The 22,347-nt window shown below is 40.5% G+C and overlaps 1 protein-coding gene across 5 annotated transcripts in view; it reads left to right on the forward strand.

The window, feature by feature from the left end:
• The window catches only part of LOC119895379 (transcription factor COE1-A-like), an 86,766-nt gene extending 64,641 nt beyond the window's left edge, over window positions 1-22,125 (forward strand). For 3 of the 5 annotated variants that reach the window (XM_038708476.1, XM_038708473.1, XM_038708474.1), the window contains 7 exons: window positions 4,163-4,251; window positions 13,975-14,040; window positions 14,153-14,315; window positions 14,926-15,108; window positions 16,358-16,555; window positions 18,825-18,893; window positions 20,227-22,125. In XM_038708476.1, the coding sequence (XP_038564404.1) occupies window positions 4,163-4,251; window positions 13,975-14,040; window positions 14,153-14,315; window positions 14,926-15,108; window positions 16,358-16,555; window positions 18,825-18,892 (767 nt within the window). In that variant the 3' untranslated portion in view covers window position 18,893; window positions 20,227-22,125. The remainder of the gene's footprint in view (window positions 1-4,162; window positions 4,252-13,974; window positions 14,041-14,152; window positions 14,316-14,925; window positions 15,109-16,357; window positions 16,556-18,824; window positions 18,894-20,226) is intronic. The other 2 variants (XM_038708477.1, XM_038708478.1) reach the window with 2 other exon arrangements.
• Window positions 22,126-22,347: the final 222 nt, after the last annotated feature.

The following is a 22,347-nucleotide window of genomic DNA, read 5'->3' on the forward strand; positions in this document are numbered from 1 at the left end:
TCACTTCCAGTAGAACTGCGTTAGAAAGGGACCACTCTGCAGCCAGGAGGAATGAATACAACGTCCACTTACTATTTCACTGTGCGTATGGGCATATGAATATTGCTTTAAGACAGACTTAAAACAAGCATGTTATTGCTCATGAGAGCGCTTTGGGAAATGCGTGTGAAAAAATTAAAGAGCATTCATAGATATGCTCGTAGAAAACACTTAACTAAGGTTGGATGCTGGGGGAGTTGAGACTTTCTTTGGGAGTTTCTCAGCAGGAGTCAAACAGCTGGAGGCTCATGGGCTCTGACCCAGTGTGTAAACTAAAGAGAGCACGCATGCTTATAAATTATTTAATTCATATAATCATATACTCTGTGCTGGAAGGGATGTTTCCTCTTGGGGTATTGAATATTTTCCACCCAGTTCTAGTTGTTTTACAGTGTGCACACTTTACTGCACAACTTCTCTTCAACTCCTCTCAGCATATCTGTAATATTGTTTCCAGTTTTCTGCCCCATCTGAGCTCACATCTCAAAACAGCGTCTCCAGGAAACCCATCAACAAGGTTGAAGACCCGTGTATTTGGTGTTTGTGGGTGTCAGTGGGATCGGTGAATGGATTATTGCTGGTATTACGGATGGCTTAATTGGACATCTTTCGCTGCACTGGTACTAATTCCGTTTCTGTTCTTTTGGTGCGAGTCCACACGCACACATACACAGAGACCTACAAAAACGAGTGAACGCACAGAAACATTCGCACATCGTCCAATGATTTAAGGAACATCTAGTCTGTGTTCTATTAATAAAGAGTCAGTTGGAGACACTTTAGGCTTAAGGCATCGAAACCACTCTAAGTCATCCTGTTAGACACTGTGTGTGTGTGTGTGTGTGTGTGTGTGTGTGTGTGTGTGTTTGTGTGTGTGTGTGTGTGTGCATGCGTGTGTGCATGCGTGTGTGCATGTGTGCGTGTGTTATTAGAGTTGGTATTGTAGAAATGTCTCCAGAGATGTACAGAGTGGATCTGACACTGGCAGTTAATTCTGACAGTTGATATCCCACCGACTGTTAGGCAGCTGTTGTAGTTTTGTTTTTCTCAACCATAACTGAGTTTAGCTTTATCTTTTTTTGGTGATGGTTTAACAGATGCTCTCTTCTCATTTTCTCCTTCCCTCACCTCTTCTCTCCTCTCACCTGAACTTTATTCTTTAAGTCTCTTTCTTTTTCTTCCATCTATCCCTTGCTTCACTTTCTTTTCTGTTCTCCTTGGCCTGCCTCCTCCAGACCAATTGTGTTGATGTAATTATCATATATAAATCATCATTTGTCCAGAATTTTAAAAAACAAAGTTTCCTCTGAGTGGGGGAAGTATTGTTCATGACAGATTAACATCTGATATTTTTATAGCTCACAATTTATGAAGTTATGTTGCTAACAAATTGAGAGACATAACAGAAACCAGAAACGGTGTAATGTGATAATAAAACAGACATACATATAAAATACACACACATACACACACACAAGCTAGAAGAAACTAGCAAACAACACATGAGACATTCAGCTGCAAGTAATTTATCAGTGCTGGAAGTGGAAAGTACCAAATATCACTCCAGCTGCACACTTGGACATCACACACACACACACGCACACACACACACAGTATCTTTAGCTTAGGAGGATCACCAGTGAGGTGAAAAAAAATATGTGTGTCTACACAAATGTAGACACACATATAATACTTTAAACCATCATTCTGACTGACATAGCTTTCAGAGGCCAACTTGATTGACATATTGATTGGATAAAGACTGTCAAAGAACATAATTGCAACATTACGGTGAACACTAAGCATTCTTTAAAACTGTTAAGATTATACCTGCAGCGTTATTATCATGCAGATGCTTTTGACAGCATTAGTTACTCTACCAGGTCAATCCTCATTTACCTCTCATGGTATATAGTAGGACTGTAACTGAATCAAAATTTTCCAAGTTGAGTCGCAAGTTCAGACCAAATATTTTCAGCCGCATCACACTAAACTCCTTCAACAGTCTACGTGGAAGTCTCAAGTTTTACCCACAAGACTCGAGTTTTTAGTGTCCTTTAAGAAAGTGTGCGCCCTTATCATATTTCAGTTATAAAGTCTTGCACCACAGACAGACAAAATAAAGCTTCTTGATTTACATTTAAGGTGAAGCTCTAGTATTTTTTTGATTCTGTGACGGAATTATTTTATTACAATGACAGCAGATATCTCAAAACTTGAACAAAAAAAATCCAAACTATGTGCATGACTAATGTAGATACCACTAGAGATAAGTGTGAAAATATTATTTGTAATTTGGTTGAACTGACTCTTTAACTCGTACCCGAGAGGCTCCCTCCACCTTCTTCAGTGGGTGTTTGAAATACATTATGGATTCATGCTAAAGGTGATGCTTTCTTTATATATTTTGACATATGGGAATCCTCTCAAATTATTACAGTTTTTTTAAAGCCTTAAAGCTAAATCTAATCAATACTGAGAAAATGCTGGACTGATGTGATGAAATGAGGGCTCAGCCATAGGTGTTGGGGGGTTATAAATTGATAAATGTGAAATGGAATATCTTTACATTTAAAGATAAAAAGAAAGAAAAAAACAAAATTCACACATTTTCACACCGGCCACCTCCCAAAACAACCTGTGCAGCTTCACTTGAGAGAAAATCCAGTGAAAATCTCCATAGTGCTGAGAGATGTGCTTTCCTCAGTTGCAGTTTCCCAGTCATATCTTGAACTGCCGACCTTTCATTCACAAGCCCGCCCCTTCTAACCACCAGGCTTCTGTCAGCTCATGCTGAGCAGGTTCATTACTTTCCAACACAGTTTTAGAAAAAAATAACCCTACTTCATACCAACGTGGTGGTTGGGAACAAAATGTCACAAAATGGGATGTCATCCTCTCTCCTCACCACTCAGATGCCCCCCCGCTGATTAGCACAGATGTTGTGATTCTGTGTCTGTTTATCATGTGTGCAGGCTCAGGTTGAATACCAACAGCATTAAAGACGCACTGTGTAATATTTTTTACACCAATAATCTGCTACCATATTCTTTATGAAAGAAGAACAGCAAAGCTTTAAAACACGACAGCTGACATAAACCAGCTGAAATCGATAAGGCAGAAAGGAGGGTGAAGAAGAGGAAGCCCTCTGTATCTTTGGTTGAGAGGATGTCATCACAACACGCATACTCCCAAACATGAGACTTTGTCTGGTTTTGCATCAAAGAAATGTGTAGACAGACAAGTGACTTACAATCCTACAAGAAAAGCTGCATATTTTGATTTTTATATATATTTATTTTCAGGTTTTTTGTGTGAAGGAAGTGAGAATCAGCGCTCTTCCCCATCAAGGCTCATTGGCCAGTCTCATTGTTTTACACTACAAAAGAGGATAAGGCAGAAATTTCTAGAACCGGCAGACGGTGGAAAGAGAGAAAAGGATGAAGGAAAATCTTATCGTACATGTTTCTCCTTCACTGAAGTGAAAACAAGGGAGTGCCAAATAAACCACCGCAACTTTGTGACAGGATGCAACTGGGATTGTGGAAAACGTCCTCAAGTGGCTATAATCCATAAAATATCATTGAAGGTTTAAGTTGGGAAAAGCTAACATGAGCGATACCGCTGTCATAAGATAGAGCCTACAAATTGTCAAAAATGATGCCCACTTCTTTAAATGTTACTCATTGCTTATGATAATTATAATAAGGTATAAGGTAATCACAATTTATGTGTAGCACATTAAATATTACTACTTTATTACTCTATAGCAGTTTAACCTTTCACTTCTTTCCAACTTTTTAGATTGTTATGTTGTGGCACTGTGATCTACTCTACTTACTCAAAGGTTCCACGAAATACATTTTAAGTGTAAAGGCCTACTAGTTATGGAGTTCTGACAGAAAGGTGAGCTTGTGCAAATATTTGCAATGACTTTTTAGTTACACCCACATATGCAGCATGAGTCCACCACTGGATATGTTTTCGAGACATTTGAGTTAAAAGGCCTATTTCATAAGATCTTAAAACAACTTGTCTGGATAATACCTAAACAATAAAACAGCCATTTTCTTTCTTCCTTTTACTCATCACCCTTATTTCCATTTCTGTTTGTCTTCTGCAGCACTGAATGAGCCAACCATCGACTACGGTTTCCAGAGGCTTCAAAAGGTCATCCCTCGGCACCCTGGGGACCCTGAGAGGCTGCCAAAGGTACAGAAACTATCTACATTCACCTCTTGCACATTTGTCTGATGCCTTAACTGGCCAATGAACCTAGAATGAGCAAGGCTCTGTCTCCTGCTTCAACCTGACAGATCCTGTAGCTCTCAGAGAGATCAAACCTGCAACTTCTCAGTTACACTGAGCTACACTGACTCGCTCTGCTATCAAAGAACAAGTGCACAGAGATGTACACACATTAATTCAAAACACTAAGAACAAAATCATCTTGTATTTACGTTTCATTTGTTTGTTCTTTTTATATTAGTGAGCAGAGTATGTGTTTTCAAATCTCCTGTGGGTTGTGTTTTTACCTCTCATGAACTCTGTCTGTGTGTGTGTGTGTGTGTGTGTGAGCTGCTTAAACCCATTTACAGGGTGAGTTGTTTGAATCTTCTCCGGATCAGAGAGTCACATCTGATTATTTGTTTATCAGCTGGAGATCAAGCAGCATGTTTAAAGGATCAGCAGATGTAAACAATTAGCACCAAACGATGAGCTCAGCTTTGATACCAAACCCTGTCATCCAGATCTGTACATGCAGGGTGACTTTTCAAAGTGAGAGTGCGCGAGCTCACCAAGTTGACTTGATTCAACTTGCCTATCTGGGTGGGCAGGGTCATGACCTTTCAAACAGCTGCTGTTGATTGGCTCCCCAATCCCCATTGGAGCTAATCCAGGATTGGCTGTATTTGCTGTGACATCATCAAAGAATGGGCGCTGGTCATGATGTGATGATATGGCGATGACGCGATTTCATCACGGCCGTGCCGACACCCTGGCTCCTGCACATGTGTTAGCAATCACGTGTAATGAGAGTTATCACTGTGGGAACGTGTTCAACTTCACACCTCGAATGTTTTGGAAGTATGTGGATTCATAGTCATGAGTATTTAGTGCCTTCGCTTGTTTACAGTAAACTGTGTACTGTTCATTATAGTGGGTAACAGGATGAACATAATGGGGGTAATATTGGCTGATTCAGCTCAAGATTCATGACCATTGCTAGCATCCACTGCCAACACAGAAAGTAGCGCCTAACTGTGCTTTCAGACCAAAAGCGAAGCGAGCATTCGGGGCGGTGAGTTTACATACAAAGTCAATGCAAAGACGTGTAGAGCCACGATTTCCTGTCGGGCGACAAAAGCGACGTGAAGGGGGCGGTCCCGGCAACGCGAAGGCGTTCGTGTGAGTTGAAAATTTACAATTCGATGCCTTCTCGCATTGTGTGTGAATACTTGCAGCGAATGTACTCACGCGAGGAAAGCGTCGTGAGGGTTGACGTGAAAAATGACTGATACCATTAATCTATTATCAGAATAGTTGCAGATTAGATATCTGCCAAGTGACTAATCCAGGGTTTCCCAAACCTGTCATGGAGTACCCCTTGTCCTCCATTTTTTAGATTGCTCCCTGCTCCAACAAAGCTGATTCAAATTCAGCTTGTTATGAACTTCAAAATCTCCTCCTGATAACAAGCTGATCTGAAGCTGTCTTTGAGCAGGGAACGATCTAAAACATGCAGGACAATTGATGCTGATTTGTAAGAATAGGGAATTAAACAATGCTGCACAATTTATACAGAGTTACGGTTCCTTCCATGACATGAACTATTTTTCCTCCTTTTCTGATATTTTAATTTTTTAATTTTTTAATTTATTTAACAGGGACAATGCACATTAATCAACACTGTAGTAAAACTTCAATGTAAATATGCCGGAGTTAGCTAAATAGCTAATGTTCATCCATATCACTGATTTCTTTGTGTCACGACAGGGAGTAGTTGTTGAAGGACATTGGACAAGTTGAAAAGTGTTTTTGTTTTTTTCAACCATGACATAACTACAACATAAATTGTGCAAAAGGCTGTAAGAGTCAGACATGGAGTGGAAGAATGAAGTCAACCCATCAGGGATACTTTTACCTACTGGATGACCAGGCATGTTATATTTAGAGCAACTTCCAATAAATGCAATAAGTCTTGCAGAAAAATCTGTGCTGGAAATGACGTTAGCAATCCAAAGTTGTGTGATATCATAAGTGATGTTGGTTCCACCTTCTGGTAAAGGCTGAGTAAGAGCAGGAAAAGGACTAACTCACTTTCCTGTGAATTAACAGACACTGCACACAAACACGCACTCTCCACAATTTGTGAGAGATTTACAAAGCATGACACACACAGAAAATATGTAATCCTTCCAAAGAAAATGAAAAGTAAATCTTTACCACCATTGTTGTCAGATTTGTCAGATACAACGGATAATTTGATCCAAGCAATCTCGTTGGTCAGACCTGCATTTTGAGCTGTCAGTTCCCATGAAGCATTCTGGGAGAGTGGGAAAGAAAGTGGTTGCTCCTAGATAACAATATTTATTGGTTTATTCTATTATAATTATAACAATAATTATACTTATTATACTTATCATTATTATTATTATTATTATTATTATTATTGTGTTTTTGCACTCCACTCCACTGCAGACAGTACATTCACATGCATTAATTTAAGCCAGAATACCCAATATGTCAATATTTACTGTAACATTACAAAAATGAAAAGGCCTGCTTTAGCTGAGCTTTAGCCAACACATTTTCTTTTGTAGCTTTGCTTGTCAGGAGAAATAAAACAAATGAGCATATTACTTGTATTAAGTGGGTCCATAAATACCGTAAGAACCAAATATTGATATCACTTCTGACCCCAGTCCACCATAAAGCACTTTAGCACTATTAAAAGACAGTATTGGCACTGTACTTTTCTAGGCCTGTTTTACTTGGTAATGGATAACCGGTCAAGCTTGTTATAAGCAACATGATGTCACACGAGATATTTCCAGGCAAAACTACAGTGAGAACCACTAAGCTTCTGGAAATGCAACCAAAGAAGCTGGATGCATTGATCGGGTATCAGATCCAACCAACAGACGATGGGGAGACAAACCGGGGCCAAACGCCTCATAACTTCCAGAGTTTTTTCCTTCATGCCGAGATAAGGACCATGTTCTTAGGGAGCACAGGAACTGAAATGTCAGATTTTGTGTCTACAGATAATAAAGTAGTTCAACTTTTGAGTAGCTCAGATAATCGCAACAGGCAGCCAATGAATGACAAAGGACTTTTTCACTGTGATGGACCTAAACTCATCTCTCTCTCTATTATTGCCTCTCTTATAGTCTTCACGTGCCTCTGTGGTACAGGAACAGTGCCACAGAGCTGATTTACAAAAATCATTCATCCTGATGACAAACAGCTTTTCATTTGAGACTTTCACTGAACGCACCGTGACTGTTTTACCTTCCCTTTGCTGCTAACTGTGTCATACTGATTATGCTCTCTGTTGAGAACAACGTTCCTCATACATGTTATCTGTTTGTGTGTGTGTGTGTGTGTGTGTGTGTGTGTGTGTGTGTGTGTGTGTGTGTGTGTGTGCGCATTCCTGGGTAATTCATCATGGTGTAGCCATGTGGTCGATCGAACCCTGAGACTTTATTACTGCTGCTCACCAGAGTGTGTGTTTTTGTGTGTGTGTACTTGTGTATCTATCTATGTGAGGACCAATTTGAGTTTTAGACCTTGGTAGGGAGAACTTTTTTGGAAAGTGAGGACATTTTGGCTGGTCCTCCTTCGGACAGACTGTCAAAGGACTCTTTTAGGGTTCAGACTTCAGGTTACAAAAGAGAGGCGGTCCACATAGTGTCGGGTCCTTTCTGAAAGAAGATTAAAAACAAATAATAATAAGTGTAATAATAAAACTCACTGTGATTTAAAACCAGAGAGGGACACAATCCTTTTCTTTAAAGGTTTCTTGTCCTGCTTTTGGAGGGGAAATCCTTCCATTCACAAAATGGAGCCCAAGTAAAAGCAGCTCATTCCATTGAAATCCAGTGGAGCCTTCTATGTGCACACCATCATTGAGGAAAACCTTGTTATATATCCTTCCTGGCAGGGTAAAGGCTGGGCTTAGGCATTTAGTTGTGAGGTTTAAGGTTAAATAAAGTAAGGGGCTAGAGAATGTGAATACCAGTGAGGGTCCTCACAAGTGTAGAAAAACGTGTGTGCCTGTTTGAGAGAGAGAGAGAGAGAGACTGTACATGTTTTTGTCTGTGTTGTGTTGGATGCTGGATATATGTGGGAGCAATGTGAAGTGTGTGTGTGTGTGTGTGTGTGTGTGTGTGTGCGCTGATAGCGCCACACACACACACACACACTATCGATCAGCCCTTTTATTGAAGTTATAAGAGTTTGTTACAAGGCGCTATGAAGAAGGCGGACAGACAGTCAGACAGACAGACGGGGCAGTGGAGTGTATGAGAGGATTACCAGTGCACAGCCGATTCTATAATTGTTCAGTGAACATTGAGGGGATTTTGCTGGCCACACACAAACACAAACGCGCGCACACACACACACACACACACACACACACACACACACACACACACCAGTGTTCAGCTGCCACTTTGTGTCACCATGATCCCTTCAGCATCCATCCATATGTGCACATACAGTTACTGTACACAGTGAACACACATACTTTGTTTCCACTGTCCTGTTGGGGACCACTTTGAAGTTACTTGGAACAGTCTGGGAAGTCTGTTGTGGAAAATCAGGGACTTTTCTGTAGCTTTTTTTGACAGAGGACTCCAGCTGTTTTGTGCCCTAGTTACACACTCCCAGACCTGCAGTTTCTCAATACCCCACAAGCAGTATGAATGCTGCAACAAATATTCATGCAAATTTCTTTTCAGTGTACTAAATGTTGGTTCAGAATGTAAGAATATTGACTCTAAATATAGTCAACCTAAACAAACAAAAAATGTTTAATTATCAAAAGCCAAATTCTGCTACAAAACAGTTTTTACATTCTAGTCTGCTGCTCATCACCTGTGTGGGCGATCGGCCAGTAACTAAGAGAGTAAGAAGCAGAAATGTCTCTTTAGATGCACAAAGAAATCAATCACCTCTCATGGCTTGTTGATCCCTCCTTATTGCAGCAGAAGAATGGTAGAAGATAAAAACAGCACTTAGGACAATAACTGTCCTCTCAGGTTTTGGAATATTTCCTAAAACTTAGTGAATGAAAGGTCATGTCATTGCAGATTGCACTCTTGCATGACGATTATACCTGCATGCACCCTGAGCCCAGATTATGACAGTATGCTTTTGTAAGCATGTTTCCATCCACCTGTTTTTATTGCACTTTCAAACCTGAGTGGAAACTTGGCTGAGGTGAAAACGTTTCCCACAAAGATAAACAAACAAACATAAATTCCACATTTTCATCATTTCAGGACTGGTGGTGATTGACTGGTGCTCTTTTAATTACGTCATCTCGTCGTGCCAATTAGCATATCCAACTAATGCGCCTAATGCTCCTAATATTCGCATATCAGTAGGGGATGGAAACATGCAATCATTTGCATTTTGTTTTGCAGATTTTCTGGAAATGTGGTTTAAATTTGCGCTACATTTGAACGGAAACTTGATTTGTGATTACTAGACAGAAACACAATGGCATATCAGTGCATTAGTGTAAGTTCAAAATACAGTCAGATCCATTTAGTTATATTCTTTCTCAGAATTTAAAAAAGTGGTACATAGCATATAGTATAGATTATTTGATTTTTCATTTTACAATCAGAGTGATTATTCAACATAACAGAAGCAGCCCTCATTGACAACATCCCACAAGCATTCAGGTTGCAGAGGTTGACCAGTGTGTGTCACACCTTTTAGACTGGTGAATTCCTCTGGTGACTCATTCTGCTGACATCTCTGGGCGACTCATTTTGATGATGTCATGCATCATGTGCTGAGGTCATGTCATCAGCATCATCAGTATGTAATGTAATATAATAGTAATTCTGGTGATGCACGAATGCGCAGACATGAAACAATCTCTCTCTCTCGCTCTCGCTCTCTCTCTCTCTCTTTCTACTCAACATATATCTGTATCTTCCCCTGCACTTAAACTCACATGTGGATGTTCACATCACCAGTGAGAAGAGATGAAATCTGAAACCACACATCCAAACACTATCTCACAACGTATGAGTAGGAGATGTTCCCAGAGTTCATGTGTGTGTGTCCATGCATGTCAATACTTGTATATACAGTATGTGTGTGTGTGTGTGTGTGTGTGTGTGTGTGTGTGTGTGTGTATATGATTGTGCCTCTCTGAGCCTACATGGAAAGTATGACATCATCTCCGTGCAAGGTGTGACCCTGCATGTACGGCATCCCTAATGGGACATTAGAAGCAGATCAAACAGCTAATGTATCAGCATCAGGGAGGAATAAGTCATGTGTCATGTCTGTGCTGGCCTGGCACACGCACATCACACACGTCTCTAACCCCACAGATTCTGGGCTTGGCGTTTCCTGGTCCTAATGCATACAACATGTGTGCGTGCGTGCGTGCGTGCGTGCGTGCGTGCGTGCGTGCGTGCGTGCGTGCGTGCGTGCGTGCGTGTGTGTGTGTGCCCGTGTAATGTATGGTTATCACATTAGGGCTGGCCATAACTCAGACAGTAAAAGCACCTAGACACCTCCTGTTATTCCTGTTACTCCTGTTACTGCCAACAGATCTCTCTTTCACTCATCTTCTGCTTCTCTGTCTGACTGTCAGTTGGCCTTTCTGTCCGCATACACATATATATTATATATATCTGAAACAGACAAGAATAGATTAAGGGTTTGATGATGAGTTAAATAATCTCAATCAAGGGCTTGTATATTGAACATGATTTTTAAAGGCTGACAAGACATGACAATAAAATGACAGACGGGTACATGTCAGCCGTATATCCATAATTATTTGACAACAGTTTAAGACGATGTAGGGCGGTCACATGAACCAAGGCAAACATTAGAGATTAAAGCTGTAAAATCAGGCTTTATTACATCAATTACAGTGATCAAAGAAAATGGCAGCAATATGTGATTAAATAAAGAAACATTTCAGAGTTGGTTTCTGTCACTCAACTGTCATAATTCATCATAATCTAGTGTAAACCCAGGAAGCAATAGATGGGCAGAAACATGAAGGAGAGGGTCAATCCACAAGCTTAAAACTGAACTAAAGTTGGTTCAAAAGTATTTTAGATTATATATTAGTTACATATAGAGAAAATGTTGTTTAAACTAGACTATATTTTAATGTGTAGATGTGTATTTGGGACCTATTTATAATGAAGTATACTCTTTAAAATAAAACAACAGTTTCAAGTAACTTAAATGCATAAAAAACACTCTTTCAACCAAAATTATCCCAGTTTATCCCCAGACATATTTTGACATGCAAATCATCAAAACAAAAAAGAAACACAACATTTTCAAACTATCGTGGCACTGCCACTACTTTATTTATCCCCAGGGGGAGATTCTCATGTCACAGCAGCAGTATACAAACGAACCACACGAGAATAGTGCAAGAACAAATATCAAAACACAAGTGCTAAACATAAGACTTAAAAGTAAAAACGGATGCCCTTTAAACATCTGCATGTGCGAAAATTGCTGTAAGGTGTGCGAAATGGGTGTAATTATAAGTTATAAGTTGAAGTCATGATGTATTGCACTTTACCAGAAGTTACAGAGAATGTAATTGTAAGTCCAGTTAGAGTCCAGCAGGACCGCAGCAGCCTCCCAGTCCACTGATGTCAGCGCTGCAACACAGCGGGATGAGTGAAAAAATCTGATGGCCACCGGCAAGAATGATCTCCTGTGCCGCCTGGTGCAACACCTTGCGGGTCTTGAGCTGAAGACGCTCCTCTTCTCAACCAGCATGTCGTGGAGGAAGTGGGAGATGTTGTTCAGGATGTTAACCAACAGCATCCTCTTCTCTGTCACCACCTCCAGGCAGTCCAGCTCAACACCTCCTCCCATTTTAATTTGGTCCCCAACTTCACAAAAGTCATGAAAACAAATTTAATTTTCTTGCTACAGTTAAATTAGTTTTTGTTGTTGCTGCAGGCTATCCTGTTGACAAATTTTTAGGCCATCAGGACATCAAAGCCGAATTATTTTAGATTTTTTAGTCCATTTTGAAACATAAATGATGTCCACAAGTTTGGCAACAACAATTTCATTCTCGTTCATATCAACACAATGCAGCCGGAAGCATGATTCATTTGTGTTGAGCAGGAGGTCATCTGACAAACAAAGCTAACTTTCTTATTTACAGATGCAACCAGGGAGAGATTAATTAGGCGATGTGAGTGTCTGTGTGTCTAAATATGAAAAGACGTTAACAGGCGACGTATTCAAAGTGCATCGATCCCTGCAGTCAGAGGCTTTGAGTGATGTAGTTGCAGAAGCCTGCAGACCTGATAATGATGATGTTACCAGAGGATCATCTTCCCTTCCCGTTTATCAGCTACTGCCTTACTGGAACCGCTCGACATTTAGGATCAGGTTTCTGTGTGTGTGTGTGTGTGTGTGTGTGTGTGTGTGTGTGTGTGTGTGTGTGTGTGTGTGTGTGTGTGTGTGTAAGTGTGTATGTCAGCTTCTCAGCTCACCAGTATAATAATGAGCGGTTAAAAGAGAGCCAGCCTGGCCATAATAATGTGTAAAAGATTGAATTTAACACCATGGACAGGCACACTCAAACTGCTGACTGGCTCTGTGACCTCTCATATCTTCACACACACACAATGATGGAGAGGCAATATGTTCCACCAGGCACAAACTCACAGGACAGCACACATGCAAGCCAACCGTGTGTGTGTGTGTGTGTGTGTTACACATTGTAGGTTAATACTGTGAAGCACAGAGTAATTTTCTCTCTGTCGCCGGGCAGCCTCACGCTGTGGAAACGACAACACATTAACTGTTAAACAAGACACCTTAGACCCCAGGGTGGGAGCAGAGAAAGAAAGAGGGAGACACTGAGAGGGTAGGCGGGCGAGGAAGATAGAAAATCCTGGAGGGTTTAGTTGGGGTTGGAAATAATAAAGACAATATGGATGCAAAGCGAGAAGAAGGTAGTGGAGGGGAAAAAGGGGAAAATGGAAATTGAAGGAGAAGGATTGAAACGTCAAATTGAGCAGTAATTAATAAACACCTTCCATCACAAGTGAGTCAAACGTGAATAAAACGAGACCTCTGACCTAAATCCAGTACTTCGTGTAGCAAAGTTGTTCACCTTTACAAACTCTTTTCAGATAAGAAAACTAATAATCAATACGGGGGGGATCAAAGATGTTGCCTTCAAAGATCTGAAGGATTGTCTTCTATAGGACTGCTCACACTGGATTACTGTGGTCAGATTTGAAGAGCAATGCACAGCAGAAGAAGCACTTTAAAGATTTCCTAGTATATTTTAAATACCTGTCACTTTAAGATGTCATTCAGACAAAAAAGATGCATAAAAGCACTTGACTTGACAGCAGATAATCTGCCTTTAAAAGGAGTGAAGAGCAATTTGTTTATCATGAATAGAGATTGAAATGGATGTTGGCTGATGTTGGGGGAGGAAGGAGGAGATTTTTTTTAAATAACTTTTATGTGTGATTCTGAAGTGGAATCTGCCTTTATGTCTTCACATGCATCTAAAACCTTGATTCAATTTATTGGTAAATTTGGATTTAAATGTTTTTTTCAGACTTCTGACCATCAAGGGAAAAAAATCCAAGGAGGCTAAATCATATGTATTTTCTTGCGTATAAACTGAGGCTAATTCTGCCTTCTTCTTTTTCTCTCTCTTTCTCTCAGGAGGTCATTTTGAAGCGAGCAGCCGACCTGGTAGAAGCCCTCTATGGTTTGCCCCATAACAACCAGGTAAGAAACACACAAACATGCAAACTTCCACACAGAAAGCCAAAAAAAGGTGTGTTAGTTTTAGCTTTCATGTTTATGGTATTTAGTCCTATGTGCTTTCCTCTTCCTGTAGGAGATCATCCTGAAGCGTGCGGCGGACATTGCAGAAGCTCTCTACAGCGTTCCACGAGGACACACCCAGCTCTCCGGCTCCACCCACGGTGGCATGATGGGGGTCAACTCCTTCACTGGGCAGCTGTCTGTCAATGTCTCCGAACCCACGCAGGCCAATCAGGGTAAGAGTGTTTATCACTATAGTGCACATTCATCTTAATGACAGTGAATTTGTCATCAAAGATAAGCCACCACTTCTGAATACCCTTATATTTTATTTATATTTTATTTGTTTAGTTGATGTTTTAGAACATTTTTTCTTAGCTTCGTTACTACAGTTTATATTACACAGGTTGCTGAAACCTGGTGTTATGACATGTTGAGATATCATAATCTTCTGTGCATCTTTACAGAAAAGACATGTTATGCAGTGTAGAAAATGCATTAATATGGATGTGTTGTGGAGAATAATGTGGAAATTCTGTAATATAACAGACAGCTAAACTGTCTTATTCTGATGCCATTGTGTTGAATGCATAACAAAGTCTCTAGCTTGTTGCTTAAAAATATAAACAGTGATAAAGTTAGGTTATTTATTCATTCATTGGCTTCCATATATGCTTCCACTGCTCAGCTTTTATCCGTTTCACTCCCTTCCAAAGTTCATATATTTTCAACTTTAACCATCTCAGAACGGCCAGATTTCTATCATGAATGATCTGTGCTCACACCACATTGACCAACTGTCCAATCACCATGTGCTCCACTTCCTCTCCACCACACTCCCTGCAGGTTTCGTGCGCAGCAGCAGTAGTGTGTCACCTCACGGTTACGTGCCCAGCTCCACGCCTCAGCAGACCGGTTACACCTCAGTCACAAGCACCATGAACGGCTACGCTAACAACACCGGCATGACCAACCTGGGAGGCTCGCCCACTTTCCTTAATGGCTCTGCAGCCAACTCGCCTTATGCTAGTGAGTGCACATTTACTCAACAGACATGAACACACACACACTCAATCACACGCTACGCCTGGGGAGAAATAACTGTTTTACAAGCTTTGCTTTTGAAAGAACTTGAACCTGAAACTGTACTGAAGTTACTTATTATAGAGTTGTTTTAGCTGCTTTGTGGGTAAAAAACTACATCTGCTGTCAGAAAACACATGATTATTTCAAATCAGCTAAACTGCCACCAAGCTACTTCAAAATGCAGTTACATCGCTACCAGTTTAATTACAGGTGTTCAACACTGCATACATTCATGCAGATCTTACATACTGTACCTACACAGGTCTGTGGACGCAAAGCAAAAGTCTTAGATTTGCTGTGTGGAGATTCCCCCACGGGGCTTTCTGTCTCTCTGTCTTCAAAAACAATCACCTACTCTCAGCTCCATTTTTCTCCCTCCCTCCATCTCCTCACTCCTTCCCTCGCGGCCTTTCATCTGACAGTCACACCTCTTTTCTCTCTGTTGGTTAATTGCATCCCTTTTCCATTTAGCAGAAAGCAAGAGAGAAAGAGGGAGACAGTGGTTCTGAGAGAGATGTGAGATTTTGTTTGTTTGCTGATATTTCTTTCACGGGTGATGATGACGTAAAATGAAGAATGTTTGACCAAGGACGAGTAGGCTTAAGTGGAACCTTCACGTGTCGATTCTCACAGAGTAAACTTTTAAGCCACAATAAAAAAAAATACTACACATGGCCAAAAGTGTCTGGACACATGAACATTAAACCCATATTTGATTTTTAAACATCTCATTCCTAAACAACCGGCATCAATATTAGATAAGATTTTGGGACCTGGCTGCGGAAATTTGATCCCCTTCAGCCACAAGAGCATCAGTGAGATCCCAAAGGTGTTTGGATGGGGTTGTGATCAAGTTATTTTATACCAAACTCAAATTTCTTTATAGAGCTGTCTTTGTGCGCGAGGGAACTGTCATGTTAAAACAGGGAAACTGCTGCCACACAGAAGCAAACTATTGTCTAAAATATCACTGTGTGCTGTAACATTAAAATGTCCCTTCATCAGAACTAAAGGGCCATGATAACAGCCCCGGTCTAAAAAAAACGACAAATATAAGTTCAATCAATTAACCATAATCTGTTTCTTTCCTTTATCCTCACCCTTCATCTATAACCTCACCCCCTTCTTCTTTATCCCACCTCTCTTTCTCCTTACTCCTTTTCCTTAAAATATTTAATTCCCACCACCCCAGTTGTCCCATCCAGTCCCACTATGGCCTCCTCCACTTCTCTCCCCTCCAACTGCTCCTCCTCTTCTGGCGTCTTCTCCTTCTCTCCGGCCAACATGGTGTCGGCGGCCGTTAAGCAGAAGTCCGCCTTCGCTCCAGTGGTCAGGCCCTCCTCCTCCCCTCCGCCCTCCTGTACCAGCGCCAACGGCAACGGGCTCCAAGGTAATTTACCATGACAGCTTAGAGGGAGGACTTTTCCACCAGATGATGCTTCTCTGGTGAAGTTTTTGAAACGATCCTTTCACTAGAGTCCGTGTTATGTTTCACTTCCTCCTCTCGCTTATCTCACAGTACCTGATCAAATAGCAGGTACTATGTTTAATGGTTTTAAGGCTGGCCTACCATCTTGGTCCAGACTGAAACATATCAACAACCATTAAATGGATTGGAATTTTGTACAGACATTCGTAGTACTTTCAGGGTGAAATCCTATTGACATTCTTCATCCTCTGACTTTTTCTATGGTGCCACCATAAGGTTCACATTTGTTCTTTTTTTAATGAAATGTCTCAACAGCTGTTGCATAGATTGCCATGAAATTTCATTCATGCATTCATGTACCCCTCGGGATGAATTGTAAAAGCTTTGGTGATCCCTTTACATTTAATCTAGGCAGGGCAGGACAAAGCAAGTTTATATGTATAGCACATTTCAGCAACATGGCAATTCAAAAGTAACAGAGGGAAATATAAAAAAAAGACATTATACAATTTTGAAAAATAATCAAATATGAAAACAGGTCAATTTACCCCATAAACCTATTTGTTCACCCATAATTGACCCTTCGCTAAGCCACGCCCCGAATACGCAGCTGGCCAATCACAGCACAGTATAGGACTCGCTCTAACTGAGGTCCGACACTTTCATGGCTGCGCTCCATTGACTCTAATGGAAAAAGAGTCGTTTTCTAGCTTTTTTTGGCTGTATTTTTCTAAGATCTGGTCAAACGCTGTTCCTGGGGCACTTGTAATAATTACAGTCACTACCCAGAGAGATTGAAAGGAGAAGTACGATTTATTCTCTTTCCAAAACCTGAAATAAATCCAGAAAAATGTCGGCTGTGGATTGTTCCTAATGTAATGTTAGCTAGCTAACTTCCTACTGAGTGTAACGTAATAAAGCCCTACTGTTCTGCTTTTTAATGATTGTGATAATGCATAGAGGCTTACCCAGCTTTACAGGAACATCATTGATCATTCATATCGTCTTTTGTCTCAATCGTCGGGGGATGCGGTGGTTCACTTGTTCTGTGTGATCGGTAGGCTTTAGCTTCTATCTTTCATTTTTTTCTCGTCTGTTTGAGTCAGTTTGAGTCAGTCTGACAGCCTGAATACAACCTTCAAATTTATAATGCAACTGCAAAACTGTCTGCTTCTTTCTGAGATCGCTTTTTCCAACAAATGTGACAAAATTTTCCAGGGAGTGCAGTAATAGACAGTGGCAGCGCCACAGTTTGTCGGACTTAGCAACAGTAACCAAGGGGGGCGGGGCTTAGCAAAGGGTAAATTCTAATAGGTTATGAATAATAAGGGTTTTCACCTTCCATTGTTTGCTTTTTTGATTTTTGATCTCTCACACCAGTCAAAGCTCGTACAATATATCCTCCCATTCACGATCGTCACTGTGAAAGTATCAGGTCAGAATATGGTCCAAATTGTCCAATCCTTTGGTTTACATACTAAATACCTGCAATATCTTACTTACGTACTTTGTGTTTAATGCTACACTAAGATGATTATCATGGTAAACATTATACCTGCTAAACATCAGTATGTATGCGATGTAATTGTGAGCATGTGAGTTTAATGCATTAGCATTTAGCATAAATTATTCAGTTAGTTTATTAGTACTGGTTCGTACTGTATTGCATGTATTTTACTTAAAAATCTGGCCATGATATGGTCCTGCTTACTTCTTACCTCTTCTTCTTAATAAATGATGGACACAGATGAAGGTTTCACTTTAAAGTCAACTCTAAATCAAACATTTAAATCTGGACTGACATGAAATTCTGTAGGTTTAAAAATAACTACACCTATTAAGTCTTCTTTTCTGAGAGCGATGAAGGAATCAAACTTGTACAAATCCAGTGATGTGGTGAGACAATGATGAAATGTTTGCAACTAAAACCAATGTTGACTATGGTTGAAGACAGGAAACAGAACACAGTTTCAGTGTCATGGTCATGCATTTTGAAAGCTGAGTCATCCGCCCCGACTTTCTCCTCCACGATTTTTTTCATGGAAAATGGACTGTTGAAGACATTTTTATTTAAGTCTGCTTTTTAATACCTCCTTCAATACTTCACTGTTTGGAATAATATTTTTTTCCCTCTCTCCTCTCTTGACTTTTAACCCGTCCTCTTTTTATTCCTCTGGCCTTTCCCCTTTCCTTTGTCATTTCTCTGTCCCTATCTGACTCTCTCTACCAGATCAAACATTTGTGGACTCTAGCAAGTACTCAACAGCCAGCTCTCTACAAGGCCTGGCCTTCACCTGAAGTATGTTCCTCTTCCTTCAACTTTGTTGACTAATTGCATTTGCAATTTCACTAATTTCAGTAAAGATAATAATTGTCTCTCGGGTTTCACATGTCTTACCTCTGTTTCTGAATGACTTTTCACTCACCCTCTTGAGTTTTCCCCCCAACTTCTCTTTCTTGCCACCCTTGCCTTGTCTGTCTTTTCCCCTTTGGTCTCATCATCATCAACACTCCATCCTCTTCCTCCTGAACTTTTCCCATCCACAACTTCTCCCACAGCACAGATCTAGCTATTCTTTTCCCTGGTAACTCCTCTCTGTCTTCCCAAAGAAAAGGCAGGAAGTTAGTTATTTACAAAAAAACATTTGGCACAGAGAATATGTTTCTCAATATCACCGGCTTTGTTTAGATGTGTGTGCCTTTGCGCTTGGTTTTCTATGTGTGTGTGTGTGTGTGTGTGTGTGTGTGTGTGTGTGTAGAGAGAGAGAGCATGTGTGGGGGTGTGGGAACTCAAAGCTTAGGCTCAAAGCACAGCTGAAATAAACACACCCCACTTACAGCTATACACACACACTTTCCTCTGTCACACATACTCTGTGATCACACACTGGCAGCTTACGAGGGAGCAATCAACAATGACAGCTGTTCGACTCTCTTGACAGTTTATACTGGAAGTATACCTGCCCTGTGGTGGGTGTGTGTGTGTGTGTGTGTGTGTGTGTGTGTGTGTTTGCTTGTGACTACCTGAGACAAATTAGACAAAAGGGGAAAAACGGAGGCTCGACTGAAACAATATATTTTGTAGAATTTTTTCATACTGGTACTAAAAATGAATAATTTTATCTTTAATGTTTTCACTCACCATTAAATTAAAACCATTTATTTAAGAATTTATCCAGTCTTGTGTATGTGTGTGTGTGTCACTTTGGGCTGGGCTCTGCCTCACACATGTTGACACCCATCCCTTGGGTTTAAATACAACATGATGCAATCTGTCAAGCATACACACAAACATACAGTAAAATACGCCAACTGTTTTAGCAGGATTAAATAAGTGAGTGTGTGTGTGTGTGTGTGTGTATGTGTGTGTGTGTGTGTGTGTGTGTGTGTGTGTGTGTGTGAGCAGCATCGCTAAGCCAATTTAGATGATGTGTCCTTGCCCGAATTTACTGATTTATTCATCTATTGATGTTTTAAATGTCGCTGCAGTCACACAGCTGCACAGATGGGAAAACATATTGATGTATTTATGAGGAAATTTTTTACGATGATGAAAATATTTGGCTATGTTTTAAAGTTTTTTCTCCCCCCCACCCCTCTTTTCTCCCTCTGTTTCTTTTTCCACCCAACAGCAATCCCAGGAATGATCGTCCCACCCATGTAAAGGTGTGAGTGCGTGACTGTGTGTAGGTGTGTGTGTGACTGCGTGTGAGAGATAAAATCAAGCACACTCACAACGATCCTGGCGGAGGATTTCAGTGTGAGTCAGACTCCAGTCTGGGATGGAAGCAGCTGTCCCGATTTGAAGGAACAAACCCAACTCAGGCCCTTTCTAACACAAAAACAACTGCAAGACAACAGACAAAAAAACAAAGACAATGACTGTTTGCAAGGAAATACGTTGTTTGGACTTTGTACACCTTGATGCTTTTATAGGAGAACGGCCACGCCTACATTATGACTCTCCACGGACACAGGAAGTGTATTTATTTTGGAGAGAATCCACTTTTTTTTCCCTTGAGTGATAGTTGGTTTCTTTTTCTTTTTCGTGCAACAGTTAACGTGTGATAATCATCTTCTGACTGTATCTCACATGAGGGATTTTTCTATTTATGAAGTTTGGTCATTAATGAAGGAATGTAATGTGAAGAATACCTGACGATGATGATAATAATGATGATGATGATGATGATGATGAGTAAAAATGCTGATTATGAAGAGGCTGCAGGATTCATACAGGGCCGAATCCAGCCGACACAGACAAGCCAAACCAGACATACACACACACTTTCACTTCTCTTTGCCAAATCCACGCCACCGTCACACTTTCAGCACCAACACTCGTCTTCCTCTGCGTTTAATCGATCAGCTGAAGGATTCAGATGCCTGGGTATGAAGCTGCCATTTTAGCCATTCAAGGAATCCCAATGTTTACTTTGAGCTCGCTTCACATTCATCTGCACTGCTGCTCCCGTGTGAAAATCATTGTTTCAGCCAATGCGAGGTGCAGAGAAAAAATTCAGTCATTTAACAAACCAGTTCCCACCATGCAAGATTCAAGGTAGAAATGAAACTTGCTGTGGTGCTAATGACAGCTAGATTTGACGAGCTACCTGTAAAAATACCATAAATAAGTGCAGCACAGAGGAGTGTGTGATTACTGGGTGCCAACAGCTGCTTCACTGTTAAGGATTTGAACCAACATCTCTGCTACTCAGTCCACCCATCAGCCCTTTTACCACATGACCTTTTATAAAGTCGGGCTCAGCCACAGCAACCTCTACAAGAGGAGGAACATGTCTTAAAGACTGCTGCCATTTTGACTTTGATTTTGTTTGTCTTAATATATGAATCCTTATTTCTGTTTTGTTTTCCTTTTGGTTTGCTGTGTTGTTAATGCTTTTTACTGTGATCAGCCGGCCAATCAGATTGTGTTCCTTTTGTTACCTAGCCACTTTTCTGGTGTGATTGGCAACTTGAGTAAGACAATTATCCAATGGTGTGTCTTAAATACTGCGCTGCAAAGAATGTCATGTTAAATCTTCAGCTGAGTCTTATTTGTGAAAACATTGTCACTGAGGTACACTTTTTTCAAATCGTCCCAGTTCAGTAAATGTTTTTACAGAGCAACTGAATTTAAACCATATTTTCATCCCATTTTGCACCAGAAGTAAAGATGAAGTATGATTTTCCATGTTTTTTTTTTCTTTGTTTTTTTTTTGCAGAGCAGGATAATTAGCCAACGACATGTCTTAAATGCCCGGTGTGCGAGACTTAGATAAGTAGCTGATGGTTTGTTGTGAAAGTCGCTGCTCCCTCAGCCCTGCAGTCTGAGCTTAAAGCTCAGTGTGTGTAGTTCAGCAGTCTTAATTCATTTATGATGATGTTAATTTTGCCAAAGCCCTTATTTTAGACGCACGCAGTTTCTATGCTACGTGTCTCTTCTTTTCATACACAGTCAAACTGTGCAAGAATGCCATAATATGTATAACTGTCAGTGCTTAATTAAAGCATAATTTTCACACCTGCAGCAGGTATTGTTCACAAATCCATCCTTATTGTTTGTTTGTCATTCAAGTCGATGACATTTACATCAAATAGAGACAATTTGAAAGTGAATTTCTTCACTGGACAGAAAACCTAACTAGCATCATGTGCTGATACAGTAAGTCCCTCCTGTTTGACAAACAGGAATCATTTGTAACTCCAGCCTGAGAAGATCTAGATGTTCGTGCTCAATAAAAAGTACAAAA

Source organism: Micropterus salmoides, unplaced genomic scaffold (assembly GCF_014851395.1).
Source record: "Micropterus salmoides isolate LMB-PRFRI ecotype aquatic unplaced genomic scaffold, ASM1485139v1 Ms_hic_scaffold_9, whole genome shotgun sequence".
Lineage (NCBI taxonomy): Eukaryota > Metazoa > Chordata > Actinopteri > Centrarchiformes > Centrarchidae > Micropterus > Micropterus salmoides.